This window comes from Aspergillus niger (genome assembly GCF_000002855.4).
Source record: "Aspergillus niger supercontig An07".
In the NCBI taxonomy this organism is placed as follows: domain Eukaryota; kingdom Fungi; phylum Ascomycota; class Eurotiomycetes; order Eurotiales; family Aspergillaceae; genus Aspergillus; species Aspergillus niger.
In genome coordinates this window covers 809,618-824,271 of record NT_166523.1, presented here as the reverse complement: position 1 = coordinate 824,271, position 14,654 = coordinate 809,618, and the positions used below count along the sequence as shown (strand labels likewise).

The 14,654-nt window shown below is 50.6% G+C and overlaps 3 protein-coding genes across 3 annotated transcripts; 1 reads left to right on the top strand and 2 right to left on the bottom strand.

Moving 5' to 3' along the window:
• Positions 1-695: 695 nt before the first annotated feature.
• Positions 696-2,315, bottom strand: pepC (serine proteinase pepC-Aspergillus niger; the record flags this gene model as incomplete). Its single annotated transcript, XM_001391433.3, has 3 exons — positions 696-884; positions 941-1,876; positions 1,947-2,315. The coding sequence occupies 3 exons, from the start codon at positions 2,313-2,315 to the stop codon at positions 696-698; spliced, it is 1,494 nt and encodes a 497-aa protein (XP_001391470.1).
• A 1,377-nt stretch (positions 2,316-3,692) lies between these two features.
• Positions 3,693-4,243, bottom strand: An07g03870 (uncharacterized protein; the record flags this gene model as incomplete). The annotated part of the gene is made up of 2 exons (XM_059748372.1): positions 3,693-3,969; positions 4,167-4,243. The coding sequence occupies 2 exons, from the start codon at positions 4,241-4,243 to the stop codon at positions 3,693-3,695; spliced, it is 354 nt and encodes a 117-aa protein (XP_059605357.1).
• A 2,062-nt stretch (positions 4,244-6,305) lies between these two features.
• Positions 6,306-14,250, top strand: An07g03860 (uncharacterized protein; the record flags this gene model as incomplete). Its single annotated transcript, XM_059748371.1, is given in 8 exon segments — positions 6,306-8,796; positions 8,859-9,029; positions 9,135-13,055; positions 13,130-13,284; positions 13,352-13,657; positions 13,720-13,932; positions 13,993-14,157; positions 14,221-14,250. Coding segments are annotated over 8 exon segments (7,452 nt in total).
• Positions 14,251-14,654: the final 404 nt, after the last annotated feature.

Genomic DNA, 14,654 nt, shown 5'->3' with positions numbered 1-14,654 from the left:
ATCTGTTAGCATGCATGAGGTCTTTTTGTATACTTTGACAACTATTATATATCTGTCTATTCTATATGAAGCCCCTCAAGATATTTCAATATTCTTCCTCCTGTGTTTCCGTTTCCTGAATGAACGTATGCAAAGTTGTGGCTTTACTTAGGAGTAGTACTTCGGCTTCGTTTCGGCATGACCCCGTAGCGTGACCCATGATGTCATTAGTTGTTCGTCATGGGATTGACTGTCTCAGTAAGAGATAGAGAGAATAGGTGGGCATGACTTAGAAATTACCTTTCCTAGGGGTTTTCTCCTTTGTAGTCTACAAAGGCCAGCATCCGGTGCTCTCATCTATTACGGCATGTCGTAATGTGGATTTAGACTGATGATGTCTACTCCCTCACCTTTCTCTTCTACCAAGCGTTTGTCAGATCTCTTAGATAACCCAGTGAGATTGTCAGTCTGTTATAGAACCAGAACATTCTAAGTGAGGTAACAAAACCTTCTTTGCAGACATGTATACTACCATAAAGATGAACCAAACAGATAAGCAGGGGCGGAGTGATACAGCCGATACAGTCAATGCATCAGCGTCTTCGAGACCAAACACAATAAAAAGAGACCAGCGCCAAAATGTCCGATCAACCATCCCATACCTCAAAAAAAAAACCAAGTCTTCCGATCTAAGTCTGGAAAGCACGAGTTCTGATCTATGCGACGACGGCATCCTGGATCTCGCTGTAGATGGCACCAAGCTCCTCGGTGAGCAGCTCTTCGGCCTTGTGAACGAGACCCTCAATACGGTCCTCGATGCGGTTCTTGGCAGAGGAGACCTTGTAGCCACCGCTGCCAACGATGTCGGTGTAGTTCTCGGAACCACCACCGTTCCAGGCAAGGAGCTGAATTTCTGAGTTAGCTCGTTTCTCTTATAAATACCAACAGCGGCATGACTTACGTTGGGGGTGTTGGAGGGAATGTCAGTGAGAGCGCCCTCGGTGGCGATGGCGATGATGTCCTTCTTCAGCTTAGCAGGAGTAAGCTCCTCAACAGCGAATGCAGAGTCCGAGGGGGGCTGGAGGGAGACAAAGTAGGCCAGCAGGCCAGCAATGTGAGGAGAGGCCATGGAAGTGCCAGAGATGATGTTGGTGGCGTAGTTGCTGCCAATCCAGGTGGACAGGATGTTGAGACCAGGAGCGAAGATGTCAGTGCACTCTCCGTAGTTGGAGAAGTACGCACGCTCGTCAGCAAGTGTCGAGGCACCAACGGTGATGGCCTTCTCGGCAGCAGCAGGAGAGTAGTTGCAAGCATCAGCATTGTCATTACCGGCGGCAACGGCGAAGTGAAGACCAGCCTCAACACCAGCGTTAACAGCATCCTCGAGGGTCTTAGACTTGCCACCACCGAGACTCATGTTGGCAACGCTGCCCTTGAATCCCTTGACCTTGCCGTTCTTGGCATCCTTGGCCTTCTTGATATGAGCCTGGACGGCATACTCGACACCAGAAACGACATCAGACATGGTGCCAGAGCCGCTCGACCGGAGGACCTTGACAGCATAGAGGTTGGCCTTCTTGGCAACACCGTACTTCTTACCAGCCATGGTTCCGGAGCAGTGAGTTCCGTGACCATTGCCATCGAGATCTTCATCGTTGGTAGGGATTGTCTTGCCCCAAGTGGCACGGCCCTCGAAGTCAACGTGGTCAACGTTGATACCCGTGTCAATGGTGTAGGCGTCAACGCCCTCACCCCCCTCGGAGGCATACAGGTACTTGTTGAAGTTACCGAAGGTCAGGCTATCACGGTGAGAGATACGAGCCAGACCCCAAGGGGCGTTCTTTTCGGTGGCCCCTTCCATGGTGTGAACTTCGGAATCCCGCTCGATGTAATCGACCTACATTGACCGATGTTAGGAGCTTATCTTAGAGATAACGAGGGATGCTTAGATAGGGGGTGTAACTCACATCGGGGTGTCTGCGGACTTGCTCGATGACATCCTCGTGGAAGTGACCAGAGTAACCGATCAGAGAACCAGCAATGTCAAAGGTGTTCTTGAGACCCAGATAGACCTCGTCCCCAAGGCCGAAGAGCGACCGCTTCTTCAGCTCAGTCCGCTCGCTCTGAGAGTCATGGATGTCCTGCACCCAGCTGTGGTGAGCCGAAGCCAGCTCTGAAGTGACGTGCTTCTTGAAAACGACGATGTAGGAGTCGGGAACCTCCTTCGCGTTGGTAGCAGACAAGATGGGGGCAGCTTCATTATGGATGGAGTCAACGAAGACGGGCGACGCAGCCGTCAGCAACGGGAGGAGGGAAAGGCCGAGGATGCCCTTCATGATGGATAGCTTAAGACGGAACCCACAGCAGCCCGGTAAAAAGGAGAGTGAGTAGGGTTTGTACAAGAGATTGAAACAACTGAGAGATGAGAAGGATGGAAATAGGCAAGATAAAGATGGAAGAGAGGGAGGGAGGGAGGAGGAAGGGGAGGTTGGAGATGAAGAGAGAGGGAGAGGAGGACAGATGGATGGCGGACGGTATTCAGCAAGAGGCAAGGGCAGCAGGTGATGATGCAACCGGCATACGGTAATTTACGCCATACGCCCGGATGACACAGCAGAATCACTGGTTGTCGATCGCCCCCGATTAGCGCGGTCGGAGAAACTGGGACCTGGGGTAGACTCGACAGTCCACCGACAAGGAAAGCTGAGTGAATGGATGGATCCAGGTTGGCGCTATGCACCCATATTCGGGTCCTCTTCCCCTTGGCAGTTTGCCCCCCCTCTTCCAGTTGGACTGACAGATTGTAGCGTGTTCCCGGAAGTTGAGTACCTATGGCCCGAGAACCATTTGCTACCACTTCACAACATGCGGGCAATGCTACGGAAAACGGTTACAGTTTTCTATGTCGCTACGTAAGCAGGAGACTACAAGGTACCCGCAGGCGATAAGGGACCGGATCCTGCTTCAAAATAATGAGGCGACTAGGGCGCAGCCTGCATTTCCTGCGGTATTGTTGAAGTATGGCAGTTGTAAATGTACCTTATAAAGCAAGACCTATGGCGGTGACTCAATGAACCTAGCAAACTAACTGACTAGTTCGTTAGTCAAAGGAGTAGGGCGTTTCCCGATGAAGAAGTGCGTAGCTATAGCCTCCTGGTCCCTCCCTATCTCTTCATGTAAGTAGCCAATGCTACTTACCGACCGTATGCCATGGATACCCAGTCTTAAACACGGAAAAGAGCTTCCCGCATCCTCCGCAACTAGCATGGGATAGCTCTTTTTTTCGCGAATCAAATGACCCTGCATACATGTATAGGAGCTCCCCTTTGATGACTGGTATACCTAGTGACATTGTACTGCAGGTACCTGGTATGTTAACCTGCCACAGAGCAGCGTGGTCGGTCCCCAGGCAACGCCGAGTCGCGTGCTCAAGCCAACCATGGGTTTGCTCGGCTGACTCCTCCTGAACCAGGAAAGATCGGTTGCGTAGGTGGTTAGGTAAGTCCTAGGGACGGTAATAGATACCAGGGATTACCGCCCGCCCGAATACATTACGGCGCCTTTCAAGGTCAGAGCTCCGTTAGATAAGGCGCCCTCTTATCAAGGCAGCCATCGGGCCAATCATGCTCTTTCATCCGATGATCATCTTTGTCGCCTGGCGCTTACCGAGGTTGGCTTAGAAGTGCTCCATGGACGCGATGGAGAAGACCCGGTTAACTACCTAATTTTATGGAACTTCCTACACGCCACTTCATCTGTATATGTGAGATTTGTCTTGGTTGAACGCCGATCATCAACTCTATATCAACAGGCGGTGTCAAGCTGACGACGTTCAGTGGCTTGCTCACCTCGGTTTGACTTCTTTTCCTTGTAGTAAATAGACGTTGGATATAGACATGACTTGGAAGACATATCGCCCAGTTTGGTAGGTAAGTGGACATCGGACCTGCGATATCGGCCTCTCCCGTAGGAGTCTTGGGCTTACGGTAACTGTAGGTTAGTAGTCTTCGTCATACTTATGAAGGTTCAAGTGGCATCGTTTCGGCTCTCATTTCAAGGACTAATGACATTCTTCGGTGCTGGAAAAACCCAATAATCATGGATAATCTCGGTCCACCCTTGTTCATATGAAGAATCGGCAGTTGTTCCACGAGAATCACCGCGCGGTGTTTGACTGCACGGCATACATATATACGCCGAGCAAGAAGGGCAGCAAATGGATAGATCCGACTGCAAAAGCGATCTCGGTGTACTCCGTAGGCATTGTGTCTGATTCCAGTGTCACCAGAGTGGCGTTGTCTCATGCATCTGCCCGGCTAGCAGTTCAGCGGTCAGATTCAAGTACGTGATTGAAAGTCTGTATATGAGACAAAGAGTGGTCAAGTTGATTCGTGTGGGCTCGTTCCAAGCGTACAATATACTCAGGAAACTTTTCAAGCTGCCTTGCTTTTTCCGTTGTCTTTTAATGTGATTATTGCTTTTGTTGCTTATGTGCGTCATGCCGCCACTAGAACAACCATTATTTGAGGCAGAAGCGGATTGGCTGAGGCTCATTTGTTCAAAATTCAACTGTGCATACATAGGTCGTGATCGAATGATTGGCAATGAGCTTGAGGGTTCCCTGCTATCTCGTCCCATAAGTTCAGGCAGAGGTGCTGGTGGTAAGCAGAAGAAGTCATAGCCTTTGTTCCACTTGTCACTACTTGCCGCGATTTTGCTAGTACACAAAGGATTGACATCGTCCAGCTGTGGGCCTAGGTTCGGTCAACGACTGCTTTGTGATTGCTAAGACTGAAGTCTCTTTGTTCTTTTGCTTGCTCTATGAGGAAGGAGCATGTGGTAATCAAGGCAAGCTATGTAGTATGGACATGAACTTTAGACAGTCGATCATCGAAGTGTCCACGATATAGTCTTTACTGCCCAGGGTATGGTGGATAGCTGCAATAATTCAGAATGGTGTTCTTGGCTTCCGAAGGTATGGTGCACACGGAAGACTGAAGTATCGACATTATATAGGTTTACTAGCACGCGCACTAAGATCCTCACATCATAGTTAATAGTATTGCGCACATATACATTGGTACTAGTAGTACCCCTCTTTGAATGACACTCATCCATGACTTAATGTGCAATGACATTGGATGGTACTGTGCAACGTAGTACCGGCAGTTCTGAGATATATATACGATCATATTCGAGATGTTGATGCAAACCTGAAATTTACACCGACAGCAGTACACTGGTGAATGATCATTTAGTTGGACATCAGTTCCTTAACCTATAGTAGTAGGCTCTGGGTTCTGTCTGTCTGCAATCAGTTAATACTAGCAGCTAGTAGTAGTAAAGATATACTTAGTACTTATCACCGTCTTCAGAGCATCATACCAGGCAGTAGAATCACTAGTCCTACTACTACTGCCACTTCACCAGGTGGGAGATGGGGAATGTTAACTAAATATATAATGAAACGCTGTGGGTAGCAGTTGAGATGACGTTTGATCGCAAAAAATCAAACCACCAAAAGATAGTGAAAATATTATCGTGTCTACTTGCCCTGTTCTAAAAGCAGCGTTCAATCGGACTACTAGTTAATAACATCAAACTCAATGAGAAAGCCAATTTCTACTTGAGCAGGTCTAGTAGTTGTGGGGCTAAGATATGACAATGGCCCGGTCCAGCCGAAGAGCGCGACAAGCTAATCAGCCGCCCGCCTTCCGGTCGGGTGAGGGAGCGAGAAAGTTAGAGCAGCACTGCCCACTTGCCCAGCACAGAAGGCCATTCCGTCACTGTCCAATTGCACTCGGCGGGAAAGCAAGTCGCGCCCGTCGACTCAGAACAATCTGAACTGAGCTGAACTGAACTGAACTGTGCCGCCCCCCGAAACAATCCCGTACCCTCCCCCCCCGCTAACGATGGTTTGGTACCACCGCCGCCAGTGACGTTGGTGTAGGACTATCTCATCGGACTCGAAACATTCTTTTCCTCAAGTGCGGAAAGAGCACTACGTGCGGCTTAAGACTCCGTGCGTCTTCTGGGAATTTCCTAGCCTCTATGGTGGATCTTGACCGGGACTCTCGCTCCTTCAAACCCTCGCCGACACACAATTGCTGATCCTTTGGAGTGCACTATCCTTGCTTCCCCTCCTCCTCCCACTTTGGCTGGTTCATGTCAGACAACTGTGCGTGGATTGATTCCGTCCGTTAAGCTCCCAACCCATCACATCCACCAATGCAGACCGTCTCCATTATTACGCCAAGTGCAGGTTCATGGTGTCTGATGGTCGCTTGCCGTCAGATAGGTAGCCGGGGATAAGACTTAGCGGCGCGATGAACCAGGCCATCTCCCTTCGCTCGCCGTCCCCTTCTTCGTCGATCGATCAGCCCGATGTTGAACTGACTCCCGTCGTTGAGAAGCTAAAGACCATCTGCGGTGAACATGACATCGACCCCTCACTAGCTGCGACAGCAACCGAGTGCCTACTCCGGCTTCGTCATACCTTTATCGACAATGACCACCCTCGTGAAGCGAAAGAGGACTTTCGACATCTACATGGCTTTCAGACGCTGCTGGATCTGCTTCGGAAAGTCACAGAATGCTATGCCCCGGATCGATTAGCCAAGGAAGAGAGAAAATATCTCTTGGCCCTTTTCAAGGATACATTGGCGGTTCTGGCAGAGGCGTTAAAGGATCATCGCGGGAATAAAAGATATTTTGCGGCTCGGGTACCCGGAGGAGGGAGTGCGGCTTTAGAGGAAGCTCTTGCACTCCTAGCCCAGAAGGTGGACTGCGTGCAGGGAGACATAGAACAATTCTATGGTGGGATCCTGGCAGCGATTCTTTGCCAGGAAACCGCTGCCAGTATATTCACAACGTTGGACTCCAGATTTCGATCGGCCCCTGTGCTACTTCCCAGTGACCTCAAAGCGGAGGTTGATCGATGCGTAGGAACCTCAGAGACCATCGAGGTAGCAGATATCTTGGGGCCTTTTGTTCGAGTATGGTTGTCCCGGACTTCGGCTTCAACCTCTGATCATCGTATCCTCCGGTTAGCTGTACCGGCATGCCTTTGTCAACTTGCTATGCATTCCCAGAGAAACATAACCACATTACATGGTACAGGGGTGTTATCGTGGATTCTTCCGCTTCTGGTCAGCGATGAGCGTCTGGAACAGGAAAAGCTATTATACCGGGAGCTCGCGCGGCTGCTCTGTACCCAAGGGATAAGCAATCTGGAGGATGCAGTCTTCCTCTACCAAAAAGCCCACAGCTGCCCAAAGGTCTCGCGCTTGCTGGTCGATGTTCTGAAGGCCTCCAAGGAACCCGCATCCATACAATTCGATCTCTCCCTGCACGGATATTGTTCCTTAGAATTTTCTACTCTGGGGCGCTCGTTCCCCCCAGCAACTTCCTCTGGATACACACTCTCAGTTTGGGCGCGCTTCGACGAATTTGATTCAAACACACATACGACAATATTTGGGGCGTTCGACCCTAGTCAGACATGTTTCCTACTTGCATATCTTGAGAAAGATACCCGGAACTTCATATTGCAGACCTCGATACGGGGGTCGCGCCCCAGTGTCCGATTCAAATCTATGATTTTCGAACCTGGTCGATGGTATCATATTTGTGTTGTCCACAAGAAGCCCAGACCTCCGTCGTATTCCCGCGCCTCATTGTTCATAGATGGCGAATTTGTCGAGCAGCTGAAGATAGAATATCCATGTATGCCCGCTGCAAGCGCTCCCAATCGATCTGCTCGGGTCCAAGCATTCTTTGGCACACCTCAGGACCTGGCTATGAGGCTGGGGAAGGGGGTGTCCATGTCACGATGGTCTCTGGCCAGTGCAATCCTTTTCGAGGAGGCTTATAGCGATGATATGGTTGCCGTCTTCTACAACCTTGGCCCCCGCTATCATGGCAACTTTCAAGACTGCCTTGGCTCTTTTCAGACATACAAGGCTTCTGCCGCTCTGAATTTGCGCAATGAACATCTGCACCCCGGTAAAGAAGAGCAGTCGGATATTGTTGTTGCAATCCGGCGGAAAGCAAGCACCCTTATCCGTGAGGCTTCCATATTGCTGAACGTCTCGCCACTGGCAGTGCTAGACGACGACGACAGTAATACCGTGGACGAGTCCCGGATGATCAAATGCTTATCCAAGCAAGCCGCCAAGAACCTCCATCAACTAACCAAATCGGGAGGAAACGCAATAGCAGTTAATGGAGCTACACCTGCTATCAATGACGCCCTGACACAGGCTCACGGTATTGGGATCTTGACAGGTGACCCTGTAATTGCGGTACCACGCGCCCTAGACGATGCAGGTTGGCGTATTGGTGGGTGTGCGGCTGTGCATCTGAGTTTGCTTCATGCAGCCGACACTGGGGAGTCGATGCTGCTAGCGGTTGAGGCACTCTACGAAGCAGTGCAAGACAACTGGAGGAATAGCGAAGCCATGGAAAAAGATAATGGCTACGGAATACTTGCAGTTTTGTTGCGCGAAAAGCTTGGTTTGCCGTCGGGGGCTACTCCCACAACGTCGAAGACGCCAAGCGTCTGTGCCAGTTACGAGGAACGGTCTGCATTGGCTCTGGCACTTCTCCGTTTGACGCTGAAATTTGTTGGCTACGACTTCGAGCAGCCCAACCGTTCCATCATCACGAACCCGTTGGCGTACAGGGTCCTACTCGTCGACCTTGAAGTTTGGAGATATGGCGAGCCAGCCCTCCTCGAGCTGTATTACTCCCAGTTCTGTATATTTGCCAGTGAAAGTAAATTTCGCCGATTCAATGCAAAGCGACTTGCTCGCATGCGTGGGTCTCCCTAAACATCCCGTGATATCTCCTTACGACTCGGTTATGCTAATGATCAATAGGTGTAAATAAAAAATTACTCGAGGCCCTTAAGATTGAGGAGTGTACCCCCGAAGCATTGCGTCTTTATACTGCCGCTTTCGGATCTCTGATGGAGAGCAGCTTATCGGCGGATTTGCTTCGATCATTAGCTCTCTTTATCACCTACGCTCTTCATAAGCCGAAGGAATCAAGTAAGCTACAGAAGAAAAAGAGCATGAGATTCAACGCAGGCATGCGGCAGGCAGCGACTTCTGACCCGAAAGTAAAATATGTCTCGAGCACTGTGATTGCCACAGAAATGCTTCGGATGTATTGTTCATTACTTTGCAATGCACATGATCTTGGCCCCATAAAGAAGTTCGCCAAGGCTGTGACCAATAAGGTATGTTTCAATCCTCTCCTCACTGATAGTCGGTGGTTATTGACTTTGATCCAGTGGCTTCTGTATCTCTTATGTGAAGACGAACCGGAAATCGTGATTCTGGCGACAAAGATCATAGCTCGTCTGTTGGTCACTCATGGCGGCAACTATGATAAGAAGTTCACCGAGAAAACAGGAGGCTATATTATCATGCGGCATTGCTTGAGAAAATGGTGGAAAATACCGGCCGTATGGTCAATTTGCTTTGCCATATTGTTTGGCCTAGACGTCGGTAAAATGATCGTTGACAGGCCCTTCAGTCACAATGGACTTTCGGATGCCTTCCTGTCCGGCGGTCAGTTGCATATAATATTTCCAGAAATATTCCCAGTCATCGCTGAGATGATGCAGAGTGCCCTGAAGAAGACTGTCTTGACGAACGATAGTTCGCGATCTGACGCACGGGGCCTTACGCATCTGACTTCCAGCGGTCAATCGACCAAGCAAACCATGTTCTCTCACACGGCCGCAGCAACGGCGGCCGGAGAGCAATTGCTTTTCAATACAGTCACTGACTTCTTTGCCACCCTGCATGTGAAGTCTCAAAATTTTCGCGAATTTACCACGCAGCCTGAGTACATCCAACATCTATTCTACGTGCTGTATCCAGTGGTTGTTGGTTGCGATGCAACGAGCACGGATGCTGAGTTAAACCCTCGCGCGGCTAGTCTTGATTTTGGAGATCAGAATCTGGTCCTCCGCCCGCGGTCGAGAGGAGCCGCTTCTCTGCGAACAACCACCGTGGAGCAGCCTGGAGCGCGCGATGACGCTGCTGGGGCACTTGGCCGCGGTTCCTCTTTTGTGCTTGTCTCATCTGATCGGGGAAGCTCCCTGCCATCTTCGGCGCGCATTATCCACGCGTACCATCCGAGAAAGATCGAGGATGTGGGGAATCCCGAACATCCCTTCGTCATCAGCATACTTAGCTTGGCTCTTTCTGTATTCTCAGAGCAGTTATTGGAACGGAAGGACTTTTCTGGTCTTGGTCTCTACCTAAAAACGCCACCGGGATTGCTCGAACACCGGGCACACTTCAACTCGTGGGTGTTGAAGAATTTCCTTTCGACTGTGCAAGAGGTCATCTTTTCCAAACTCCAGCTACTTGCAGAACCACGCGTGCTCACCAATCTGGGACGATTTATGACACACCTCGGGGAGGCAGTTTTCGAAGGATGGTTTGTTGGCGGGGCGGCTGCAACTCTTGAATTCGCAGGTGCAATCCTTGAGTATCTGCAACGGCCTGATGTCTCTTGTCTCAAGAGTATAAGGCTCTGCAGCCAAGCCGTGTCCACAATTCGATCGACTGTATTTCGCGTCGTCTTGCTTCGGCTATCGGAAGTCGAAGGCACGGAAGCTCTTTCGTTCTTGAGTCGCCTGTCCTACTGGCAGGTGATTCTCCTTTCTGGTGACGCCCAGTCAAATCACCTGCAGCTGCTATGTTACCTCTTGTATATCAAGTTAGACGACGGAAACGAGAATGTGCGCCTGGCTGCAGCAGGACTTTTCCGAATCCTGCTAGTACAGAAACCCGCCGACATGGCTACAATTCTTAGCCACGCGTCAATAACCCTGCAAAAGCGGCTGTCTGCTGGATTTGAAGCTCTAATGGGTATGGATGATGCGGCTTTCTTAAGGTGGTTCAACGACCGGGAAGAGGATCTACACTCTTTATTCTTTGGTGTTATATCCAAGAATTGGGAGGACTTTGTTCACGAAGAAAATTCCAAGATCGAAACTTCGTCGCGGAACCGAGTTTCTAAACGCCAGGAGAAGCTGAAGCAATGGAAACATATAGACACCTTTGGTGACGAAGTGACACGCAAGCACCTCGTTACGTTTCCCCACTGGGCATCGAACATATCGGGATCGGAATTTTTGAAGTTCCAAAGGGCTCTCCAGGACCATCAAGATGATGCTGTCTTCATGTGGACTACCTTCTCAAAATTGACATTGGATCTGCGGCGGTTCGGCGGTCTCCTGGCCGAGGATAAGGAGCGAAAGTGGCGCTTAGATCAAACAGAAGGACGGAGCCGTATGCGTCTTCGCATAGTACCCGATGAGACTGACGAGAGGCAAAACTACCAGCCGAAACGGAAGGCATCTGAGCCTCCTGCGATTAAAGTTGACACGGAAGTTCGACCTTCATCCAGTGCTGGTGCCCTTGGGTTGACCCCCACAGTCGCAAATAACGAGCCCGGAGAGGGTGGTTCGCAAGGCATTTCACCAGATAGCCGGAGTATGCTTGAAGATAGCTTCGAAATGATCGAAGATCCGAAGGCTGATCTTGAAGACTACGAGGACAAGAACCGAAAAGTCATGCGGAGTCTCCATCGCGGCGATCAGGTTGAAGGGGTGTGCAACATGTCCCGTATCATTGGATTGGAGGCATTTGAGGGGCTTCTGATCCAAGGGAAGGATCATATCTACATCTTGGATAACTTCTTCCAGAGATCAGACGGCGAGATCGTGAATGTATGGCAAGCCCCGCCAGACGAACGCGATCCTTACGTTCGCATGATTGCCGGCCGAGAATCCAGTGAACGCAAAGCACAGGAGCATGAAACTAGAAGTTGGAAATGGTCTGATCTGATCAGTATCTCCAAACGGCGCTTCCTGTTCCGTGATGTCGCGCTAGAGATATTTTTCACCGATGGCAGTAGCTACTTGCTGACACTCATCTCGTCGCGAGCCCGAGACGGTCTATGCAGTCAGCTCGCGACGAAAGCTCCCCAGGTGACCGGCAGTGTTGGCCACGCGCGTCCCGAGGATGTTTGGAGGTTTGAAACCCTACGTAGTCAGGACGACGCACCGCAATCTTTCGGGTCAAAGTTTGCCAGCGTTTTCGGGCACTCTCCGCTCTATCCAGCTACGCGCAAATGGGTCAAGGGTGAAATCTCCAACTTCCACTACCTTATGCTGATCAACACACTGGCTGGGAGGACGTTCAACGATCTAACACAGTATCCCGTCTTCCCGTGGGTGCTCGCCGACTATACAAGTGACGAATTGGATTTGAACGACCCTAAAACGTTCCGTGACTTGTCCAAGCCCATGGGCTGCCAAACGCCAGAGCGAGAGGCAGAGTTTAGAGAACGGTACAAAGCCTTCGCCGAAATGGGGGACGACGACGCTCCCCCATTCCACTACGGAACGCACTATTCTTCTGCGATGATCGTGAGCTCATATCTGATCCGACTGCAGCCTTTTGTCAAATCCTACCTACTCCTTCAAGGGGGCACATTTGATCATGCCGACCGCCTCTTCTACTCGGTAGGAAAGGCCTGGGAATCTGCATCACACGGCAATATGTCGGACGTACGGGAGTTGATACCTGAATTCTTTTATCTCCCCGAGTTTCTGGTAAACTCGAATAAGTACGATTTCGGGCTCTTGCAGAACATGACAACTGTGATTGACTCGGTGGAGTTACCGCCCTGGGCCAAAGGCGATCCCATGATCTTCATTGCTAAACACCGGGAGGCGCTCGAGAGTCCGTATGTGACCCAGAACTTACACCATTGGATTGACTTGGTATTCGGAAGCAAGCAAAAGGGAGAGGCCGCGGTCGAGGCAGTGAATGTCTTTCATCATTTGTCTTACCAAGGTGCCAAGGACATCGACTCTATTGATGACCCTGTGGAGCGCCTCGCCACGATTGGCATCATTCACAACTTCGGGCAGACACCGCATCAAATTTTCAACCGGCCTCATTTGCAACGTGATGATCCCGGACACCGAACCCCCCGACTGGATCGGCTTGCCGAATCGCTGACACAACAACCCCTTGCGCTTCTTGGTGAGTTCTTTAACCATGATATCAAAGCTATAACTTTCCTACACTGGACCTTCGTGTTGACTAATAGAGGTTAGATATCGGAGAGCGAGTGGCCTCCTTATCGATGAAACAAGATCGTTTGCTGTGTGCCGCTGCCTTGCGACTCAATATCCCACCGAGCTACGACAAGTATATGGAGTGGGGATTCTTTGACGGCAGTGTCAGGTTCTACTCTGCGGATAGCCGAAGGGTACGGAAGTCTAGCCATTGATTTTCAAGATATTCTGTCAGGATGATAGCAGCTAACAAGACTCCAGCTACTGGGCCACTTTGAGCATCTTCATATCGGCCAGCTGTCCAGCGCGATCTTTGCGGACTCTCGAACGCTGGTCACGGCCGGCTCCGACTGTACAGTGTCGATCTGGACCTTTACCTCGTCCATCAAGTCGGTTGATCTACAGCCAACGGGGTCGCTATTTGGACACCGATCCCCGGTGACTACGCTTGCGGTGTCACGGTCATTTAGTACGCTTCTGTCGGCATCCACGGACGGGCAGATTATGCTGTGGGATCTCAATCGGCAGTGTTTCGTCCGGGAACTGCCAGCCAGCGGGCCTGTTGATGTAAGCGTGCTTTTTCGCTTATGGTTTCTATTATCACGTCCTTTATACTAATGCAGGTACAGTGTGCTCGGNTAAACGATGTGACGGGAGAGATCATGATTTGTCGACGCGACCGAGTCAGCCTCTACACGCTCAACGGGTCTCTGCTGCTGGAACAGAGTCTGTGCGATTCGGTGGACGACTCGATCATGACGTGTGTCTTCTACGAAGGGGTGAACAATGAGTGGCAGGAGCGCGAGCTGCTTTTCACTGGACACCGAAGAGGCGTTGTCAACGTAAGAGCCCTATGTACCGTACAGTCAAGGACATTAAATACTGATGCTGATGGATCGCAGATTTGGAGCAAGATCATTCATCACGGACGATTTGAATTGGAATTGATCCGGCAACTGCATCATGTGGACAGTCACCGCGACAATGGGGCCAATATATCGGCGGGGATTAGCTGCATTATGGCCCAGCCGCACGTGGTGTATACTGGCGATGAACTGGGACGAGTGGTGAGTGTGGCTGACCTTTTGGGGAAAGGGGTTAGGTTGTGTGTATGCTAACGGGGTGTCTAGTACGAATGGAGCTGTGTCCAGCGCCGGTGAGGAGGCCCGTTGTTGTCAACTACAGTTAATCTGTCTACCTCCGGGGAAAAAGTGGACTCCGCGGAGGGCTTCGGATCGAGTCCACGGAGAAGAAGGTCATCGTGGGATGGACCTCGTCTCTTTCCCCTGTTGTCGGTGCCCCACCATACCTCCGGGCATGTCTGATGATGATCCTGTCTACCGATATTGTATGCGCCGAGTATCGCAATCCCGTACCAAGTCACTGTCACTGTCACAATGCTGCGTGTTCCCATTTTAAAAGGCGAAATGAACGCGCTGGAAGGGTGCGAGCAACCCCAGTTGTAGATGTTGTCGTAACAGACGGGCCGTGGAGCTAGAATAGCTGACCGTGGGGGAAGAACCAAGCTAGCTACTGATTTAGATCCGTTACCTACTTTTAGTCA